The sequence below is a fragment of the Coturnix japonica genome, chromosome 15 (assembly GCF_054131305.1).
Source record: "Coturnix japonica strain WE chromosome 15, WE-NBRP24, whole genome shotgun sequence".
NCBI classification, from domain to species: domain Eukaryota; kingdom Metazoa; phylum Chordata; class Aves; order Galliformes; family Phasianidae; genus Coturnix; species Coturnix japonica.
In genome coordinates this window covers 4,883,598-4,907,023 of record NC_140677.1, presented here as the reverse complement: position 1 = coordinate 4,907,023, position 23,426 = coordinate 4,883,598, and the positions used below count along the sequence as shown (strand labels likewise).

The window sequence follows — 23,426 nt, the reverse complement described above, 5'->3', positions numbered from 1 at the left end:
TGCCAAGCAGCAGTAGTGGCATGAGAGTTAAAGAATGGATGAAGCTTTCCACTTGGTGCCATGAGAGGCAGCAGGTAAAATGCATAACAACAAATACCATCCACCATTGCTGACATCCAAATACAGCATCAGCAGAATGGAAGAACCAAAGTTCACATTTCATCTGAGCAAGACACCAACCCTGGGATCCTCTCAGTGTTTCATTTCAGAGGCATTAATTTAAGACAGTCAAGTTTCACCAGCAAACAGGTGTCCTTGATTTGCCACTGTACCAAAACACAAGAAGCCCATTTACTTTTTTTTTTTTTTTATGAATTTTAATACTAAAGCCCCAGTAATATGCACACTCATACAAACATTACACAGAAAAATACTTGCATAGCATGTAAGATGAAGAATGACCTCTGCCTTTGCACACTGCTGTTAGGTGACTGCTCAACCATTTTAAACTCTAACAGTTGTTTGGATATGGGACAGCAGAATTAACCAAAGATGTCAATATATTATTTGATCTTTGATTCTAGACAAGAGGATGTAATCATTAGCAAAGACCTATTTATCTTCCTCTCATTTTATCATCTTGTAATTTAAATGATTTCTGGATTTCATTTGGCTTATCAAGTTCTCGACAACATCATGAGATCCTGTCTCCATAGAAAATGATTTCTGCCTTTCTTCTTCCTTGAAGACTGTCATGTCCTGCTCACTCCATCAATCAGCCTGACATTATCTTCCTTCCACAGTGCGGCAAGCTTAAGTTATCAGATTTATGCAAAAAATAACAAGTAGTTCTCATTGCCCCAGAGATCACTTTGCAATTGGATGTTGTTCTTTAAACAGAGTTACTCCTATTGAAGCACAGGGTTTATTCCTGTGCCTTTCATCCTCTCTTCTATTTATATTCATCTATTCATTGCTTAATTCTTTATTTACAGCGTATTACAACATCAATGACTGTTTTTAAGAAACTACTACTTACTGAGTTTTGATCAGATACAGAAAAATAGTTACAGAGGAAAAAAATAGGACGACAAGCATTAAAGAAATCCATTAACACAAAACAGAATCAAGATCTGCAACACACACTCACTGCGTGTAAGCTAGTAAAGCCCATCTATCAATACACAGGTTCTAAATACACCACATCACCCAGATAACTCCAAGGACCATCATCTTCCTTTCATGTTTCTCACCCTGTGCCATAAGCCTAATAAAGACAAAAAGCACCCTCTGTTATTGTTGTTTTCTTGTAAGCCTGTGAATTCATTCTCAACTACCAAGCAGCCTCTCTGCTGTTACAAGGCAAATTACGTCTCACCCAAAATAGTTAATTGTTTTGCAGGAAGCAGAATGTTATACATTCTCTCCCAGGACTTGTGCGACCCATTTGGTGTGCAGTGATGTTATGATCTCTTCACTTCAGAGGAAAGGACTCCACTTTTCTCACCCATACCCATGTGCAAGTAGCAAGCCAGTTCTTGGTGAACATGCTAATAAGAGCAGTAACAATTAGCAATATCTCATCACGACCATCTGTTGAGACTGCCACAAAAATGCCATCTTTCCACTGCGTGTCTCCTGACTGAATTCATCATTTCACAACATTCAGTTTTTCTTTGGTCAAGAAATGACCTTGCTATTACTATTTATTACTTAATGGATCTCGGTCTGAAAGCCCACATCATAGACTATAATAAAATATAGCAAGCAGAACTTCACCCACTTTAAAAGTAGAACATTTAGCATTCAAGGCAAAATGTTAATAATAATTCAAAAGTGCCATTTCTTTGCGTGAACTTTTGACCAGCTTAGCTAATGGATTCAGGACTAAGAAGTATTGAAAATAATTCTGGGAGAGAGCTTGCCAGACACTTTGTTGTCGAACGGCGGGAGAAAAGCAAACGACCACACCTGTCATTGACATATGATCAGCTATTCTCGTTTATTCCTTGGCTGCGTGTACCTTTATAATACGGATAATTAGCTCATACATATTGCAAAAGTGGAGCTCATCATTGGTTCCCAATTACATACCATCCCCGAGTATCTTTGCAGCTTGTTGTTATCATCCTGAAAGTTACTCCCTTGCCGAGTTCACAAAACCATGGTTAGTTTCTCACCATCCCAGGGCATCCTGTTGATCTCACTGTCCTTGCAGGTGGCATGGCTGCTTGATTAACTGCACCATGTTTACGACCCTTCTCAGCTAGCTGTAAAAAACACTCTCTACATTTCCCCCGTTTTCTTTTAGGATAAAAAAGGGTTTGATTTAACGACCGATTAATCATATTTAACAAGCAGTTCAGTTCATTTGTTCAGTCAGTTCTCATGTAGTTTTATCCTGCTTCATAGCTGCTGTTCTGTGAACTTCTCATCTGGATCCATGACTGACGCTCTGTAGAATTCTTCTTACAATACTGCCTATAGAATAGCAACACTACTTAAATTAATAACATAACTATTATAACTCAATCAAGGCCTCGATTGACAATACTCTAAAAATGAAAAAGAGACAAGTCAAATACAACATAACAACATAACTATTGAACCCACTAAAAAGAACAAACATGTTTGTACTGCAACCTAAGTTTCTGCAACCTAAAAATAAATCCGTGAGGGTCCCATTGTGCTAATCTGTAACTGATCAGGAAAAGTCTTCAATTTTCATATACTCTAATATACTGATTTTAATGACCACTAAAATTTGTGCAATAAATGCTTTTAGGATGCTCATAACCATGCTCTACCAACTGAGTTATCCGGGCTAATAATTGATTAATGATCGCACAATTTAATGGAATAACATGTCCAATAGAACCAATTTTAGAGGACAAATGTACTAGAGTATCACTAGGGGCATTAATACTTATTGACCCTTGAGAAACAGCAAGCCATGTTGGTGGTGGATGTGACAGGTAGTGCCAGCAGGGCGTCCCCTGCTTCAAGGTGCACGTTTCCTCTCTCACCCATCACAGATTCTCTCCTGCATTCAGGGTCTGAAGGATTTCTTCCAGTTGTACACCATATCCGCATGGCCAGTGCGTGATACAGAGCCCAAGTGGAACACCTGCTTGGAGAACAAAATAAACTATCAAATTTAGTTCTATTAGCGTGCACTTTTGTCTAAAATGATGCATGGTTATATTTTCAGATCCCAATTAGTTGGATGTAAAAGAGGTATCCGTTCTATGATACAGGGTCATCTCTTTACCTGGGATTCCTTTCCAGGTTTTGTCTTAGCAAATTAAGAAAAGCTAACTAATAAGCTAATAACATCATAACCAAACAGTACTAAAACATTAAAAGAGCTATTCCTGTAGATTCTAGCATTGATTAGATCAAATCCTGTTTAATACACATCTGATCTATTACTAAAATAGAAGAAGCACACAACATCCTAGCTAATGCTTTAAAATCTAAATCTTGAGACTGCATTGGTAAAACAGAAAATCACAGAATCACAGAATTATCAAGGTTGGAAAAGACCTAGAAGATCATCTAGTCCAACCATTAACAATACTTCCTGGCTAAATCATATTCCTCAGTGCCACATCCAAGCGTTTCTTGAACACTCCCATGGTCGGTGACTCCACTGCCTCCCTGGACAGTGCATTTCAATGCCTGACTACTCTTTCCGAAAAGTAATACTTCCTAATGTCCGGCCTGAATCTCCCCTGATGCAGCTTAAAACCATTCCCTCTAGTTCTATCACTATCACACACTATGTCAAACTATTACAAATATTATCTATAACACAGCAAGTTACAAAGCAATACCACTAAGTAAGAAACACACAATTACAATTACTATAAAGGCTGGATGCTATTTTCTGCCTTCAGATGAGACCGAAGATATCATGCTGGAACCCACATAGGGCCAGTCCCTGTGGAAATACGAGCATATTCACGACCCCAAATTGTCAGTGGTAGGGAACAGTCCCAAAGTCCTGTGGCCATATTCCAAACATTAACCATAGGCTGTTCCTTTTGCACTGGGGAAGCCTCAAAATTACGATCCACATAAGCTGTATCTGTATGAACACGATTCACAAACTTCAGCACAAGCAAAACAAGCAAAACCTTACATAATATTTTCAAAAAATTCAGCACAAGCAAAACAAGCAAAACCTTGCATAATATTTCTTGTAATGTGTCTCCCATATTCCCCCTTTTTTGTTTAATAATAAGAATGGATTTCAATGTTTGATAAATGTGATCAGTGATAGCTTGTTCAGTGGGAGAATGAGCAATGGCTGTAGTATGTTTAACACACCCTTCTTGGAGGAAAGTTCGAGTGGCCTTAGAGGTATACGCAGGCCCATTATCTGTTTTTGTAGTATGTGGGATTCCCATAGCAGCAGAAGCAGATAACCAGTGTTTACGGGTGTCATGACTGTGTTCACCTGTATGTGCTGTGGCAAATACATAAGAAGAATGAGTATCTATTGTTATATGTGCATATTTTAGACAGCCAAATTCAGGAACATGAGTGACATTTGTCTGACACAGTTGAAGAGGTGCTGTGCCACATGGATGTGTCCCAATTTGAGGCAAAGAGGTATCAGTCAAATTATGTAGCCGGTATTCAATCATAAACACAGCGTATTGCATAGCAGAGAGGATCATTCTTAACACAGTTTTCCAATCGTGAGGGGTCATAGTGCAACTGTCACTGTTTGCAACCAAAAGATTGTATGTAAAGGCTGACTGAACTCCGTATGTTCTCACTGACTCCCTTAGCTCCTTCACTGCCTCACAAGGCAGGGATTCCAAATGGGGGACCTGATTAGGAAAGGTTTGCAACGTGCCAGCATCACCCCTTAATATTGTTTCTTTTCTGCCTTGTTCTAAGACATCACAGTACGCTGTAGGGAAATTTGTCATTCCTGCTCCAAACAAAGTATCAAGAGAAAATGCGTCCGATTCGCTTTCTGGATCTACAGGACCGGGGTCACAACGATCCTCTGGTTTCGGTCCATCCGTGTCTTTAACCACGTTATACACGGGCTGCACAGACGCAGCCGCGCACGACGAGGGGGGGGCAGCATGGCGAGGCGCAGAGAACGACGTGGGCGAAGCAGAGGGCGGGGGGGCCGTAGAGACCGACAACGCGGCGAGAGACGTGTGCGGGGGGGCAGGCGGCCGCTGGCTGGGAACGGCTGCTTGTGTCGGAGCGCGGCCGCTGTTCTTTCTTGCGCTGGGCTGGAGGTTTCTTGACCGGCGACGGCAGGTGACGGTGTTGTGGTTGTCCGAGCAGCAGTTCTGGCACCACACACCGACAGCTTGGCAATTCCGTCGCAAATGTCCTTTAACGCCGCACCGGAAACATTTAAAAGAGGTGCTTGGGCCTGCACTGGTTACCGCAGACGCTTGTAAGGGTGCAAGAGCTGCTAACACCTGATTCTGGGAAGCCTCAGCCTGTGCCTTTAATCCTGCCCCTAGCTCTTTAATAGCCTCAACTATGAAAGCCTGAGCCCCCGTGGGCACACTCGATAGTCTGTCTAACGCCTCCTCTATTGTCCAGTTACTCCTCAAAGTACTTAGAATGCCACGAGCTGTAGCATTACAATTCTGAAGTGCACAATGTTTTAGCATTATTTCCCTCATGTACTCTGGTACTCCAGCCTTCTCTATGGCTCCAGCTACCTTATCTAGAAACGCTCCAAAATCCTCATTTCTTCCCTGCTGGATTCCCATATAAGACGGCAGCCCACCTGGCACCTTGATCTTATCCATAGCCTGCCTGGCCAGATACATTGACTCCCTACATTTAGCTGGTCCTAATAAAGCCTGGGCCTCCGTCCGGATGAAAGGACCCACCCCTAAAAGTTCATCAACAGTGACATTATACAAGGGATCTCCGGGCTGCCTAACTATCGCAACGCTCTGTTGGCACATCTCTTCCCAATAAGCATTAAATAGCAGTTGTTCGTGCTGCGAAAATATCAACCTAGCTATAGCCCGACAATCAGATGGCAACAAAACCTGAGTACTCCAGATATAATCCAGTATCTGTCTCGCTGACTCACTTTTTACTCCAAACTGACTGACCGTAGACCGCAATTGTGACAACAACCTCCAATCTAAAGCACTGATAGCAGCCTGTGTCCCGCCTGCAGCATTAGGCGAATACCCCCCCGGCAGCACCGCCTGTCGCACCGCTTCCAACGCCTCACCGTCTCCCGCCTCTAAACAAGCCCGCGCCAGCGCAGCCCAAGCCCCCCCCCGCTCCCGCGCGACGGCCTCCGCCAGGGCACTCTGTGCCCCAGGGAGCGGCTCATTGCAAAGGGGGGTCGAGGGGGCCGGCTGTAGCGCCATGGTCGATGCAGGCGGCTCGTCTGATACAGACGTACCGGGAGACGGAGACGGGGCACTCGGCTCCACAGCCACCGGCAACGCAGGCTCGGAGGCTGGCGGCAACTTTATGGTGGACAAAGCAGGGGGCACCGGGCAATCTGACCATTCATTATAATTCTTATTCCTCCCCTGCACAGCACTAGCTTGTTCTGCCGCTTCCTTTTCTGCCTGATGTAGCAACAAATCATTATAAACCATACGCCACCATTTCCCGCATTTTTTAGCTGTTTTATCCCCATCTAATATTCCCTGAAAAATTGCATCTCCAAATTTACGCCACTCAGCAAGATCATACACTAAATGCGGATTCTGAAATAACCCTTTAGCATACCCATACGCTAATAACTCAGGGAGTTCCTTTTGCAAGTCTGTCCCCTTAACCTGACACTTTCTTTTCAAAAAGCAAGAAAATACCTGACACCTTTTCTTAAAAAAGCAAGAAAATAATTCATAAACTGCTTGCCTTCCCATACCTATTTGTCAGCACGCTGTTGCAGCCTTAAAGGACGTCGTCGGCCCGTATCGGCTAGGCCCTTCTATAAGGTCACGTAGAGCACCTGCACCTTCTTTTCCTGGCGCATGCTATCCCTGCTGCTTAAGGATCCGAACACCTTCGCCGCTGCAATCCTTCCTGGTAGGCCATGTCGGGGTCACCAATTGTTGTCGAACGGCGGGAGAAAAGCAAACGACCACACCTGTCATTGACATATGATCAGCTATTCTCGTTTATTCCTTGGCTGCGTGTACCTTTATAATACGGATAATTAGCTCATACATATTGCAAAAGTGGAGCTCATCATTGGTTCCCAATTACATACCATCCCCGAGTATCTTTGCAGCTTGTTGTTATCATCCTGAAAGTTACTCCCTTGCCGAGTTCACAAAACCATGGTTAGTTTCTCACCATCCCAGGGCATCCTGTTGATCTCACTGTCCTTGCAGGTGGCATGGCTGCTTGATTAACTGCACCATGTTTACGACCCTTCTCAGCTAGCTGTAAAAAACACTCTCTACAACACTTGTCAGCTTTCAAATGTTTTTCACTGTAGCTGGCCAGAACAGTGCAATGATGTTATTTAAGTGCCATACTCTGTTGTTTGCATAAATAAAACTCTGTAAGTACTAGCCCAGCTGCCAAGTCCCAGGCAAGTCAATCTAAATACAACCCCTGGCACCATTTTGCGACTAAGTCAAATTTGTTCCTAAGACCTGGAAATATTAACCAAGCAAACGTGTGTTTCAGCACCCCATCTGTTAAATGAGAGTGATCACACTTTGCATTCAAAGCGACTCGCGTTCCTCTGACAAACACCTTGCTTCACTTTGATTGCAGTGAGCCGGGCTGAGGAACTCCAGCACACTGCTATTTATTTACACTGAAGAACTCAGGACAAAGACCTTTCTTTTTTTGTTGAAAGGCAATACAAAAGAATGATTGGAATGAATTTGGAAAGAAAAAGGAATATACATATATATATATATATATATATATATATATATATATATATATAACTGTATTCAGGTTACAGCATACTCAGGCCTTAATTCTGATCCAGGGTTCACTTAGCCCAAATCCCTTGATACTGAGGAAGGGCTGAAAAGTTAGGAAGATGCTTTCTGCACTCCCTGTTGGGTTAGATTTGTTCCCTGAAAGAGAACACGTTCACAGCAAGGCCTCTTTTCTCTCCAGCTTGGCAGAAACCACCTGCGATATAGCCTGGATGTTCCTTGACTTTAACATAGCACAATTATTTGCCAGTTGTAGACTAATTATTCCCATTCTGTGTCTGGGGACTGTGGGATCCCTTGTAGAAAATGGCATTTTGCTGAGGACAGCGATTTCACTTCATTTCTAAAAACTGGTGACACAAAGTTGTGGATCAGCACAATTTTAATTCTTTAACTCCAGCAGGATGCACCCAGACAATACTTTGAGGACCTTTTTAGTACATTCCAACTGTTTTAAATGAGAAATTTTATATGATTTCAGTTTGGGGTATTTGTTTGCAGTTGGAAGAACACCAACACCCGCTGAAAGGACTGAATAGACAGAAATCATTAGCATAAACACAGCTTGGGCCTGACACTCAAACTGCTGGCATGATTTATGCCAACAGACATAATTTGCACTCTGTTCAAATTATATCCTGACTTGATTTTCATACTTTCAGTAAATGTTTTTGGGATTTTTTTACAGATAATCTAGAAATACCTAAGAATACAGATATCTTTGGCTTTCAAACACCTCTCCACAACAGTAAGTCATGAGAGTGCAGTCACCATTCCTTCCTCTGGCTGACCAATTATTTATTGTCTCTCATTAAATAACAATAATAATAATAATGTGCCTGTGCAATTATTGCTTATTCATGAAACGAGATAATATGCTTCCTTAATTTTCAGAGTCTCAATACACGTTTTATTCTACCAGGAGCAGACTGTGCAAAGGACATCACTAGGACAAGAGCAGGGAATGTGTCAGAAAGCCTTGATATTCTCAAATTGTTTTGTGCAGGGGATGTTATTACATTTCTGTTTTCCCTGGACATGCATATTTTCATAATCTTTTTCAAGAGATATAATCTTTCATATGAATTTTGGATCAAGAAGAGCACTGGATCCAACCTGGAACTTTACAGTGGTCATAATTACAAATGAGGGGCTTGCATGCTGTTTTTCTTTTCCCTTTGCAGTGTTAGCTGCTGACCACCACTTGTGCTGGAGCCAAGCATGCAGTTGTCAGCCCAGGCCCACTGTACTCTCACCTTTATGATCCATCCAGTGACAAACCAGAGGCACTGTGAAGGAGAAAGGTCAGCATGGTCCTTATTCACATCTATTTCTTGCTACATAGAAAGAAATATCCCAAAGAAAAAGGGAAATAAAGAAAAAGGGATACAGAGAGCAGAAGAAATACTCTTTTCACCCAGCCAGAAAATAGGATGCAGGGGAAAGATGACCTCGATACATTTAAATTCCATTCATTTGCGCTAATAAGGCATCAACAGCCAACATGAAACCCAGTCAGTTACAGACAACACCTTACAAATACCTGTTAAGACAACATGATCTGTTACACACCAATCATGATGTTCCACCCCCGAGGTATAACACTGAGCTACTTTGCAACCATTTGTCACTGCACAAAAATAAATACATTAATTAATTTTTAAAGAGACAGTGAAAGAAAGCTGTTGGTTCTGAAATACACACTACATCTTTAGATGCTCCTTTAAGGAGACTCAGGTGCAAAACTAATGGGACGACTGTAATCAAAAAGATATAAGCAGTAAATAAAAGCTTACAGTAAAAGCCTGCCACGTGCTTATATGATTATCATCAATTAGAACACTCAGATAAGTAAAAAAAAGACAGTGACCATCACTGGACTGTAAGTTACATGGATGATGTCCATCAGAGAAACAAAAGTGGAAATAAAGAAAGGGGAAAAAAATAAAGGCAGGGCAAACAGTAAGAAATAGAAATGTTGATCCTTGAATTTTCTGCTCATAACTTCTGTTATTGTCAGAGTATCATTACCAATTGCCTCCCTGGTAGATAATGAATGCCAGGTGTAGCATCAGTTCGTGTGCTGACATGTAGCATGTTCAGTCTGATGAGGAGAGATCACCCTGCTGAATCCTACAAGGCATCTTTAACCACCTGATTTAGAAGCTGCAGTCCTCCACCAATGGTCATTCTCCTGAAAGAATACTGCCAAGCACTGAACAGACAACTGCAGCAAAGGAATAGAGGCAGCAATTTAATTATTAGGGTTCTTTTAAGAAAATACATTATCAGTTTCTCCCACAATTAAACATTTTTTTGTTTCCAAGATGAGATGTTTGCTCCAGCATGTCCTTGACACCAGACTCAGTCACACCACAAACTTCTAAGTGTAAACCAAGCAGCAGCTCTTTTGCAGGGGAAAATAACCACACCTGGCATGAGAACAGAGCTGAGATCTTTACATGGTCTTTGTGAACAAGGTGCAGGCAAGGCCAAACATGACAACTGATTTCCTGCTTTTAAGTACTTGACTTTTTAAAGCCTGTGCAGTCACTCACTTGGAATGGAACTCTCCAGTAGCACAAGGCCTTACAATTACATTAAAATTGGACTTGAAATCTCAGACAGGCTCTGTGCTGCTATTACAACTAATGTGATTGTAAGGCTGTGACAACACAACCCATGCAGTAAGCACAGGCATGTCGATCAATAGCTGAACAGACCCTAAAGCAATTTCCATCCCTCAAAATGGCAGTGATTTGCAAAACACTGAATGATGAATTCAGTAAGAATTTTATTAACGCTCAAGTGTTAATAAAATCATAAGTACAAAGTCTAACTTTTCTTTTGGGACCAAACACCATATGACGTATCTGGAGCAGGCTGGAAACTAAATCACAGAAGAAACACAAACTCCCCATTCAGTTTGGTCAGGACTTCCATCTTAAACCAGTCTTTCAATCAATTCAGAGAAAGAAATTCAATGCAAGCCCTTTACATTTCCATCTATTGCCTTCATCACTCAAACATCAACATTCCCAAGGACTCAGCATGTTGACCTCCATGTAAATCCATAGCACAGCTTCTGAGTAGAGCATGTCCTACTTTCCACTGCATCACTATACTCAAGTAAACAGTGAGGTCAAGGTGCCTTCCATCCTATTTGCAGATTTCTACTTCTTTCTCCCAACACTCGTACAAGCACACACATATCAAACATAGCACTTTTTCATAATGTAAGTTCTAAGTTTGGGGGAGGTAGGTGGAAAAAAAAAAAAAAAAAAAGAAGGAAGAAAAAGAGCAAACAAAACATGCTTGGTTGGAATGGTGGACAATAGAATGTAAAGATCACATTTTTACACATAGCAACTATATAAAAAGTAATGCTGATAGTATTTTCACAAGCTTTCCCCAGAAGTTATAGAATACAGTAGCCCTGACATTGCTGGAAACAGCTTCGTTTTGGCCTCCTGCTTCACATCGACACAATGGACTTACCATTGTTTGGTGAAGTGAGATTCACCTTCCAAAAAAAAAATCTCTCTTCTTTTTGCTATATATTACTGCCTCTTTCTGGTTTTGTAGCATGATGAAGTACAATACACATAAGTACACATTCTTCACCTCATCAGAAATTTTTCCCATAATTATCTGGGATAAATTTTTTCATATACGATCACATTCTGCTCAGCTAATGCAGACACTCTGGGTACGTTTTACCCTATAGAAGACTAAATTAACACTGAATTTCTCTTTGCTGGTAGCCTCTATGCACACACATGGATTCTGAAAAAGACTGTCATACATACAGCAAGTTCTCAATGTTATTTACAACCCCTTCTTCACCCCTCCCCCCAAAATAAAGGTTCAGTTCTTCCTCTTTTGTTTTCTCCCTCAAAAATACACCAGCAAACATCATGCAGAAAACTCCATCCCATTCTGTCTTAAAGGAATCCTATTGCTCAACTGAATTGCTTTCCCTACCCTATTACTTGAGATTACAGCCAGGGCTGTATATTGTAGCTTACACTATATTTAGAAACTGGATAATAAAACACATAAATAACACACTGAATAAAACATTAAGACATAAAAGGAGTTAAACAGCACAAAAGGCTAAAGCTTATTGTGCACTAACCACATCTGACCCGCTGAAATACAAAAGACACATAACTCTAATTAGTGAAATGCACCGTTGTGACTTAAATCACAAGACACCAAGCGTGCTGTCTGTCTGCAGCTGTGCAATGAAGCCCTTTCCACAGCCTTGCAGGGCCCTCTGGTGGAACTAGGAACCAAGCCCCTAGCAATCCAACAGCACTGTTAGAATGCACGATATCCCAGCCCAAAAATAAGAGGACAATCAGAAGGCTGCTTTTCCCTCTATTCCTTGAAAGCAGCATTATTTCTAACATAAAGTTGCATCTTCCAGATAGCCTTCAAATTAAAGTAGATTAAGCCATAGAACCAATGTAAAAGTTTTCCTATTTGAATCTATCGAGGACACAGTTCTACTCACAAAGTCCTTAAAGCTGTGAAAAGCTGCAACTGACCAAGTAACAAGCAGACTGTGACAAAAGAGTGACTCAGATGGTCCCACTGGTAGGTTAGATCAGAAAGCAATTAAAGACAGGCAGAAAATCAGAAACAGACACATTCTAAAGAGATTCTGCCTTCCCTAACCAACAGCAAGGGAAAAAAAGCAGCATCAGAGAGGAGAGCCTTTGTTTTCTGCATCAAGGCCGCAGCTACAAAACTCAGATGATGAACTGAGTCCCATGCATCAGCGTCACCCAGTTCAAGCATCAGTCAGAAGGGCACAAAGGAAAATGATCACAGAAGCCCAGAAGATTATCTCAGATCCCTGTGCAGACCCTGCACAGCACAATCAACAAATAAGCCCATCTTTTACACACAATGGAAACCCCTGGTCCCCTGAAAACCAGCCAAGACAGCAACCTGGTTGCAAGAGATCGCATCTAAGATGCCAAGCAGCAAATTAGATTTTCTGCTGCATTTCACTAAGCAAAGAGGCAGAGTTTTCAACACTTCAGGCTGCTGTTAATTCCCTTATGAATTCACTTCCCAATCTCCACGGTCTTGCACATTTGACTTGCCATTGCAATTTTCAACAAGACTTCCACTGAACCTCTGATAACCTTGTAAATTAATCCATCCACAGAGCAATGGGAAATAAACTCTGTGAAGTTATTACTCATTCTTCCAGTTGGCAAGAAGACCAAGCTGTCCCAGTGAACTCAAACAGAGTGATATATCCCCATGCTCTTCATCATCCTGTATCTGTGGGAAGCAAGCAGACTATTAGGGCAGAACTCTTCACTTGAAACAACAAAGAAAAAAGAAAGTGAACCAAGTAAGACTGTTCAGTGACAAGTTTGGCCCTACAGATGTGTACTAAGCAAATGGTTTTCAAGAGTATTAATAATGGCCTCTCCAAAAACTGGAACCTTCAGCAAGCATGAGGCTGAAAGTATTTCAGGTAGGAATCATCACATAAAAATAAAATGCAGCATCCTCAAAAAAAGCCAAACTGTACTGAATAAACGTGATAGGAATTGTTCAGCTGGTTATACCAATTAACAGTCTACAAGTCCAACCTCCAAGAGAGGTGACCTGAGGAAGTGTCTGTTCAATGTTTCATCATTTGTGGATCCTGACTTACAGCAGTGAGGAGGAAACAAATCTTCTCTGGTACTAAATGAACATTGCTTCATTCAGCACAGCATGGAATTGATAGTTAGACTGGTCTCAGTTAGGAACTCTGGGAGCTTGAAATACTGCCTCATTTTAAATAGCTGTAGTAAGGTTGGTGCTCAGCCATTGTCAGTGCAAAAGACAAGCTCTTCAAAAGGGCACTTCACAGCAATGAAGACAGATGAATTTTCTGCATTGTCTTTTCTCCACAGATGTAGAGGGAGCCTGCTGAAATAATCTGCATAAGCAGCATCTTCAGTGATCTAATGGTAATGAGAAGGAACAACTCTCCTCTACCTTTTGCCTAGTTAATTCTGTCAGCCAAAACAATTGCACCATTCAAATGAAAAAATAGGTTGAGGCCTTCAAGCTGGGTTCGAGATCCAAACTTCCTCAAAGCAATGGCAGAATTGGCTTGCTAGATTGAACAAGGCTTTTTCTCCACTAAGAATTATTTGATGGCAGCAAATATATTGCAGAACAAAAGAATAGGCCTGCCTTGTCCTACACTTTATTACAGTGATGAGGCCCTTTTTGTCAAAGGGACTGTTCAATGCCCTTGTCTTTCACTTTTCAGCAACAGGATGGTTTCTGGGTCCTTAAAGATATTGTCTCTGTTCCTGTCTGAATATTATGGAGACAGCTGTCAAATGTCATTCTTTCAAGTGCCATCTAAAACAACCAAAGTCAATATGTGTCTTTCCAGGATTAGACTCCTTAAAAACTGCAGTATTTTGAAAAGAAAAAGAAGTCAATCCCACTTTTCAGCTTAAATTCTATTGTCTTCCCTTGGCTAACAAACTTTCTTAGATGTCATGAGTAAGCACTTTTTCTAAAAGAAACCAAAAACACAGACTGAAACACGTGGCTTTTCAGGAGCAAATAACACATTCTTAAAAACAAGCTCCTTTTAAAGTATCACAAGCTACATACCTTGTGTCTCTCAAACAGCAGGTATTTCCCACCTTAATATATACCTACTGGCTTACAGCCGCTTGATCTAAGGAACACAGGACAAAAGCCTTGCCAAACCCAACACTTAAACTCATTCCTCTACCAAAATAACATGCTCCAGCACATTTTACTTTGAAAAACATTGAAGTTGTCTATTAACCAGAAAAAAAAAATAAAAAAATGCACCTCCTGTTAATTTATATTAACAAGATGAGGTTTACTATTTGCTTTCTATGAAATGAGCTGCACTAAAAGAAAATTATTTGCTTTCAGACACAAATCAGGAAGCTGCAAGACACTGTTTTGCTCACATATCTGATTACATCACAGATCTGATCATACCTCAACGCACTGTATTGAACAGCCAAAGAAAGATGATGCTGGGAAACACAGGCCCCATCATGAGGGCCTTCCAAATGCTCTGTGATGCCATGCACCAGATAAGAGAATCAAAAATGGGGTGACTTGCATCTGGAACATAGAATCAATTTGGGATCGGGGGTCACTTCAGTGTATGCATGAGAGAAGCTCATATCTGGGGAAGAATACACACCAAGAGTCTGAAAAGGTGAGAAAAAGCTCCAGCCTCAAGGCAGTCTGTTTGAAGAAGAAAGAGCTCTATAATCTGACCGTACTATTGTGCAGAACCTACCAGAGTAAGCACTGTAAGAAAATTTGCTGAACAGTTGAGAACCTCGATTGTGTTTTACAATCCTTCTTTGATAAAGGGAAAAAAATCTTTAGTGCCAGTTAAAAGAATGCAGTGAAGCATTCCAAAATGTTATGTTAAAAGATTGCCAAAATTTACATGACACATAATGAGCATTCATCATATGAGCCCACAACAGGGGATCACTGCTGCCTTATTACATGTATTTCCCTTAGGTACACATGCAAAGTGCATCTTAACAAGACAAAAAATAACATTTCTTTTTGCAAGACTTCCCTGAATGACAAAAGGAATTTCAATGGTTTAATCAGCTCCAAAATGTGCTGATAAGCAATAGTTCTTTATAGGAAGGGTCAAGATTGCCTAATTAAGTCAGCATTTTACGTAGACCCTTCTCTTCAGCGAAGTGATTTAGTCAGTTACCATAACAGCTACCTGTAAAATGGTAATCCTGTATCCACGGGAAAACCTTACAGGCTTTTGCTGAAACTTCTCTATTTCTCCATGACCCATGACCACATCATATAGCAAACACACAGTACCATGGAACCCAGAAGTTGGTGATGAGGCAAGGTATTCTGTGCAGTTCTTAGATATACACATTGCTAACATGCCGTGGGCACGTAAACAGACACAGCAGCTGTATGCGGGTCAAATTCAGAGGCGTGTGCCAGGATTTTCACATTTTTTGGCATGCACATGAGGGTCCTTCAGCTCTTACCTAGACAATCACCAGCAGCAGCCAGGAAAGAGATCGATAGGTTGTCTCATCTGGAAGATGAGCACTCTAACAAATGTATCCTCTCTTCCTAGCGCTGAGCTGAAGTGTATGTTAAAGTTGCACGCAGACCCAGGAGAACATGACTCAGAGTTATGAACGTTTCATATGGATTAATGGCAATACACCTGATTTAAGAAGGCGACTATATCACAAACAGGAAGCCTTGCAGAAATCCCCAGGCAAGAATGACTCTGACCACAGTTCTCAGTTCACTCTTCTCATCATGAGGGTGCAGCCAGGATTCTGAGCGAAAAGCAGAACTCACTGGTACTACTACATTAACTTTATGTTTCTTGCTTCTGGGATCAAAGGTGATACAGGGCATTGGCATCTATACGTCTTTCTGCAGTGAGGCTGGGGTCTCTGCACAGCCCCAGCACAAACACATTGCTTCCAAGATCCAGTCAAAGATCAATTCACAAAGCCAACCCAATTTGTTCTGAGCTGTTTCTACCATATGTAATGAGATACTTACACTGTTCTTGGTAGATGTATCTCGCTAGAATTTAAATGCATTCCTTTAAATGCAATTATTTTTGCTTTGCTCTGCAGGAAAAAAAATGTATCATGCCACAAGATGAACTAAATCACAGTCCATATCTGTGTTACTCTGTGAAAGAACTGGCTCACACAGTCTCAGAGCTTTGATCTATCACTCACCAAAGCCAAGGATAACACTATAAAGTCTCCTGGTAAGTACTGGATGAGGAGGGAGAAGATAAAGATACATTTCAGAGTTGTTAAACAAACAAACAAGTCCTGGCAGTCATGAAGCTCACCAGAAAATTTTTGGAGGGATTTCACTGCATGAAATTGCTAGAAACTCCATGAAATTTTACAGCAACACGTTTTGTTGCTGCTATATTTTTAACCCATTGCACTGATTGTAAGATGCTGTCAACAACCTCATCAGTTATCTGCAGCTAAGAAGTGGGCTCTAACATTCTGCAAGTGGTATTAATTGGTCTCGGACGCACATAATGAGTTCAAAAACTCCTACCTGTATGTCCCCGGGGATGGTGGCTAGAGGCGGACAGCAATTTACAGCAGACCATTAACACATAGACCAGAAAGAGCCAGTCAGATAGAAGCATTGATTTGGCACAGAATCTCATCCTGGAGGCAGAAAAAGAAGAAGATGAGTGAAAGAACAATGCAAGTAGGGAATAACATAAAAGCAGTGCTGAGAAGGAAACACTGCAGAGATACTAAAGAATAACAAATAAGGCAGCACTGGCAAAAATCATTTTCGCAGTTTGGCTGAAATCAATTCATTTTCTAAGTATGTTTTACCAGCTGAAGAAATGGCTACCACACATCAGGTTACCACATGTATAGTTATAATAACACCACACAACTGCAGTACATCTTGAGCGGTTTTGTTTTTTCATTAAGGTCCATCCACACAGCTTCAATATGTATTTTGATAAGGTGTGCCACTACTTTTAAACTGCACTTGCCTGGAAATCATAGAAACACCAGAGAACAGCGTCATCTGTATTTAATACCTCTTTGGGAGTATTTGTTAAAGGCACCAACACTCAGGTAGGCACGTGTATAAACTGGCTGGATCTCTGAAATACAGATTACCTGCTGGCTTTCCTGGACATCACTAAGGTTTGCTAAGGGTTAAACAGTCACAAAACCATCACCTCAGCCAAGTGTACCAGGACTCATCGTTATGCTGCTGGTGTTAGAAACTAGTTCAGAAAACAGTTGCTCAACAGAAGGCAGATGCTGTTAGTCTTATTTATGCGAGTGATAGAAATACGGCCACAAATCCCCAGTAATTTTGCTGCAAATATCTACAATTAAATCCTTCAATAGCTTATGTTATGCCATTCATCATATAGAAAGTTAATCTGATCATTTTCTTAAACCCAATTACGATGATTTATTACTCGTGCAATACATAAATGTGTGTTATGCACTTGAGCTCCTAGATGTAACATTCCCCACTTCCAGAAGATGCTGTAAGCAGGAATACATCAAATTAATTAAAGGCAAATCATAGATTTGCATAAACTGAACTAAATACTGCTTTCATAGCAGCGATGTTATTCTGCAGTTAATCGGCATGCTGGGATTTGGACAAGCCTATCACAAGCATTTATATTTGCACCAAAAAGTCCTTAGAGAACTTTTCCCTGCAGATTCTAGTTCTGATTCCTCATCGTGCTTTCTGAATACTTTTTTTTACATCTATCCATCCTTTTAATACCTGAAACTGCTCAACCAATCAGATCCTTCAAGTGCTGAACAGCCTGATAATTTCCAAATAAGCAAATACAATTAAAAGAATCCCATGCTTCAGCTCAGTCTATGGCAGGCAGGTGAAGGTCCTGTTTTAAACCCAGCAACCATCTGCCATTGAAACTAAAACAGATCTTATGTTTTCTCATTTGAAAGCGCTTGCCTGATTTTCCCTTTCGCTCACCACAAGACATCCCTATTCTCTCAACACATATGAATGAAAACATCAATAAGGCCCAAGCAATTCAGAATTGCACCTTTTCATATCAAAAGTTAAGGGGCCAGAAACCTGCTGTAAATATATTTTAGCAACAAACCCCATTTGCACCTGCTGGTTCCTTGTTTGTTTTTAATCAAGGAACTGTTCTCCCCCTTCAGCTGTCCTTGTAGGCTTCAGCCCACCATTATATGTGTTCTATTTAAAAAGCTTCACATTTATTGTGAAATAACACAGAATCTCAAAGAAAAAGTAAATAAAGAAGCCATATTTTAAGGATTGATTGGGGGAAAAATATGGATATTAAACTGTGTTAAGAAGATGCTCTGTTTTGAAATCAATATAAGAAGAAACAGATCCTTTATAAACAGCGAGTGAATCTCTTCTACAAGCATGAATCAGCCTCAAAAGAGTTCAGTGCTCCTTACCTTTCCTAGAAATATCCTCTTACAGAGCATCCTAGCTAATTCACAGCAGTTACTCTCCAGCTGATCACCATGGACCTAATTCACCTGCACCCAGATGAACCACATGAGGCCATTGCAGCTAATGGTGCTGAGTAACCATGAAAGGAGCACAAGTGTTGTTATTGCTGTTGATCTTCATCTAACTAAGCTGTGCTGCAGGTACTGAAATCAATCTACCATTTCAGAACTCAGTCCCTAGATTTTCCCCAGGTAACAACAACATCACTTTACTGAGGAGAGAGCTGAATTTAACCATCGTTTTCCTTCTCCTCTTATGACAACAGTAACACGTGGCTTGCGCCTCATACGCCACTACCTCTGAATAGGAAGCCATGATTTACTCATCTTGCTCATTAACTTTGCCACCCTAAAGTCAAACACAGAAATCTGATCCAGTTATCAGCAGACATCCCAGCTCTGGTGTCACTCTGTAGTAACATAAGGAAGATAGGGGCCTTCCTTCAGGTTTCCTGTGGTGTAACTGAAAGCAGGATTTAACCCTTGGAATTAAATACTACAGATAGAAAGAGCATGGCATTTCCAGTGTGACTTAACAGATGGGACAGATATTTGGCCCCAAATCATGCACTGGCTGCTCACCAGCTCCTATTTCAGAGTGTAAGTGAATCCAGGTATTCCCACCATCCCCATTAGAGGAGCAAGCCTGGGTTCAATGGAAATGTGTGCTGACATCATTTCAAAGCTTTCCCATATTATGAAAGCCTGACTGTGTTGAAACCAGGACCCTGATATTAGACAGGTAATGGAAAACAGAGTTTAATTAGTGTAACAGAGCAAGCTTAGTCCTGAGTAAGTACATTTGAGTTCAGAAATAAGTGTATCACTAAAAAACATCCATACAATTACATCCAAACTGAGAGGCTGCTAAAACCATTCAGTGTCATTACAACAATACGACACTTGCAGACTCCAGTCTGTCCTGCAGGTAGTAGACAGGATACAAGTCCTCAGCCCACTGATACAGAGAGATACAGGAGATACAGGGTGATCTTTAACAAGACAAGGGACGAATGAAGTTTGGCAGACAGAAGCAACAAGGGGTGCTGGGCCCTTCAGCGTCAGTAGGCTGCTACTCTCAGAAATGTCAAGCCTTAACTCCCTTGGATTCAAGTGGATAGTGTTGCTAACCACAATAGCAAATCTTCAGTGTCATTTGAAAGCTAAAAAGCGCTCTTACCTTGGGGACTTTGCAAGAATTTTGTTCCAGTCAAACACAATTATTTCAGTGTGTTTTTCATAGTTATTCCAGATTCCCATTTGCGGCTGCAGATAAGCCTTTCTGCATTTCAGAATGTTCTCTTCACTTTGGGGACCTACAAAGAAAGCCATATTACACTGCAATTAATGGCTAGAAAGATGCTGTGAAATAGATCTTTGTTATCAAAATCGTTGCTTCACAGTGCCATCTACAGTCCAACCCGATGCCAAAGGCAGCAGGCACGCTGCTCTTGTTTAAAAGAATACAGGGAGGCTGTGTTGAGACAGCTCTGAAATACCACTACATGAACAAAGGCAGAGTTTGCTCCCCTGGAAATTACACATACAAGGCACACTGCTTACTGTGGTCTATAACCAAGTGTCTTCTCTCTCCACACAAATGCCATGGAAGCTGTTACATTGTGGAAGGACACCACCATGGTGCAAACAGATCTCCACGTGATTGCTTGAAACCTCCAACAAATTGAACAAGAGGTTATTAAGTGTGGAGTGAAACCCTTCACTGTATTCATAAGGATTTGGCCAAGGCCCCTGGAGTCCAGCTACCTCAGGAGCAGAGAGGGTCCGTAGGGATGCATCCATAGGACCACATCTATGTGATCAATATTTTACTGCTCCCACTGATGCTTCTGGTTCTACTTGCATCATATTCAGGTCAAGCCCACCTGCAACCAGAAGCTACATTTCCAAGTCATTATATGAAGATGGTTTTCTAGCAGCAGTGACACACATTCCACAGAATAATGAGCTCAAACACCCCCATTTCATAGGCAGCCAAGTCTCTTTGCTTTTATTGTTAATATTTGTTCTCTCACTTCTATCCCTGGGCTCAACTTGACCTTCTGCTATTGGAAACACAACACGGTGTAATTTGTGAGAGCAATAATAATGTGGTCTTCCCTGATGAAGTGACCACAATAACCTTTTCTCGTGTTCTCCCACCACTCCTTCCATTTCAGTGTTCCTTTGATCAATCGGAAACCCACTTTTTAAGAAACACAAAATTACATTAACACATACTGGGGTCAGAAAAGATGGTAAGCAGACACCTTCTAGGAGCTTAGGACAGGAATGGCCCTGGCTCATCACACTCAGTCTCTTCCTGCTCAAAACACAAGGAGAAAATAGTAATCAATGGAATTAAAGCGGTACCAGGCCAACAATCCATAATTAATCATGTTTTACTCCACCTTCATCTTCAAGTGTGGAGTTTCAGAGTGAGCCAAAGTCACACAGAGCAGCAATTCAAATCAAAACATGGGCAAAAAGATGTCTGAAGGCAAGCATTATATATCCAGCCTTCCTTATTAGTAGTTCTTAAGCACATAAAATATTAATAATAATAAAAAATCAGCATGCTTCCAAAGGCTTACTGAGAAGAAAAGCAGGCAAACAGGCTTTCCAATACAGTACTGAATGACTGAAGTGGCCGCATGGTACATTTTTACCCATTTCATAATAGAACAGATGAATATATCTTCACAGTGCTCTCACAGGAATCAATATCTCAACACACCAAATTAGGTTTTGGCGTTTCTTTGCTCCTTTATTTTTATCAGAGAGAAGGAAGAAGAACTCGTGATGCACCTACAGGTAAATAGTAACTTCAGTGTCACCCATCTGCACAGACACGTTAAACACTGGGTAGAGACAGGGAAGCATTGATTATTCCAACCCATTCTAATTAAAGGAATACAGCAAAAGAGGCAGATAATACTGATATCATGGGGCTTTCTGATGCTTTGCAGGCACTGTGTATCTCTTCTGATAGAATAAGACGGCGTTCTAAAGTAACTACTCTTCCCACCAATATTTACATGTTGCAAAATGCCTCTTACAGCCGCTTTCTGCAAAGGATGAATTACCAAAGCATTTTAAGCCATCTCTTATAATAAGCTATTCAATAATTTAGACAACCTCCATCCATTAAATATTTAGAAAGCCTTAATTCCTCCATTCTCTCTAACTCCTCAGGGTGGGCGGAGAAGGCAGTCAGCTAAAGGGAGACTCTTAAACCGGAGGCTCCCGAAGGCTCCTTGAGGCTCCCGGTGGCCGCCGGCTCTGCCGTGTGGCTCTGCTTCCCCCTGGCGGCGACAAGTCGCCTCAGCCGGCCCCACGAGCTCTACTTCGTGCGGGAATGAGCTGTCCGTGCAAATTAAGTGTTGTCATTAATCATGCTAACACGCTGCTGTCACAGGAATCCTCCTTTCACTCCCCCCCTCTGGGAGCCAGGCGGCTGTGTGAGCAGACACCAGGCTGAGCGCTGCTCCAAACCCTCGAGATCCTCCGAGAGCCCCCAGAAACGGGCCAATAATGCTTCAAATCACAGCCACAGGTTTAAACTGAAGCCTTCAAATTGCAGTAAATTCAGCACGGCAAAGTCATTCCAGCAGTTCATTAACCTCCCTTTAAACACTGAGCCTTATTTCTAATCAGCGTTTGTCCAGCTCCGCTTCCAGGCATCCAATCTCATTAGGCTGTTTCTCCTTTTCCTCTGCTATCACATGCAGCAATTGTGGCCTGCAGTCGAGCCCTTGCTGAGCAACTTCACATACGTTCGTTCGATGGAGGAAGCCTCTCCTTGAGAGGTTTTGCAATATTAAATCCATCACGTTGCTCTTCTCTGTATTGCTGCTGATTTCTCAGCGTCGAGTTTTTTGAAGTGAACACCAAAAGGTAAAGGAACTAGAGATGATCTGTATTAATGCCACAACTAGAGGTAACAAACTTCCCAGGCTGTACTCAGTGTTCTCTCCTGATAGATCCTATGCATGTTCTGAGTGGGGTTATCACAGTTCTGCCCATCCTTATTCACATTAACACCTACATCTAGTAAGAAGGCTCTATGCAAGCTGAGAAAGAACACAAAACCGTGCACGGAGTAACATGAGACCATTCTCCCACTATAAGAAAGCAAAATGTTTACTGGGACCAGTTCCCATGTCCTTTACTCAGAGACCAAACATCAACTTTTCTGCCGCAGTTACCTCCCTGCAGGTAGTACTGAGAAATGCCAGATCACCAATTACTGAACTGCTGTTATATTCACAAAACATGAGGTACTGGCCCCAATAACAGACAGCCTATCCACACTGAGGCAGACGTCCTGTGTGCCATTTGTCTAGGGGCAGATGTGTCTGGGGTATATCTGTCTTTACTGTCCCTGTTAGATATGAGAACAAACTGTCCATACATTGTGGACCTGTTAATAAGATGAGCTGGGAGGGCTGTAGGGAGTGAAAATATGGATCCTATGTTAGAAAGC

At 41.5% G+C, this 23,426-nt stretch overlaps 1 protein-coding gene across 2 annotated transcripts in view; it reads right to left on the bottom strand.

Annotated features, from left to right (window-relative positions):
* Positions 1 to 23,426, bottom strand: part of TAFA4 (TAFA chemokine like family member 4) — a 74,252-nt gene that overhangs the window by 31,876 nt on the left and 18,950 nt on the right. For both annotated transcript variants that reach the window (XM_015874840.3, XM_085516240.1), the window contains exons 2-3: positions 20,121 to 20,256; positions 16,986 to 17,101 (exon numbers count right to left, since the gene is read on the bottom strand). In XM_015874840.3, the coding sequence (XP_015730326.2) occupies positions 16,986 to 17,101; positions 20,121 to 20,200 (196 nt within the window). In that variant the 5' untranslated portion in view covers positions 20,201 to 20,256. The remainder of the gene's footprint in view (positions 1 to 16,985; positions 17,102 to 20,120; positions 20,257 to 23,426) is intronic.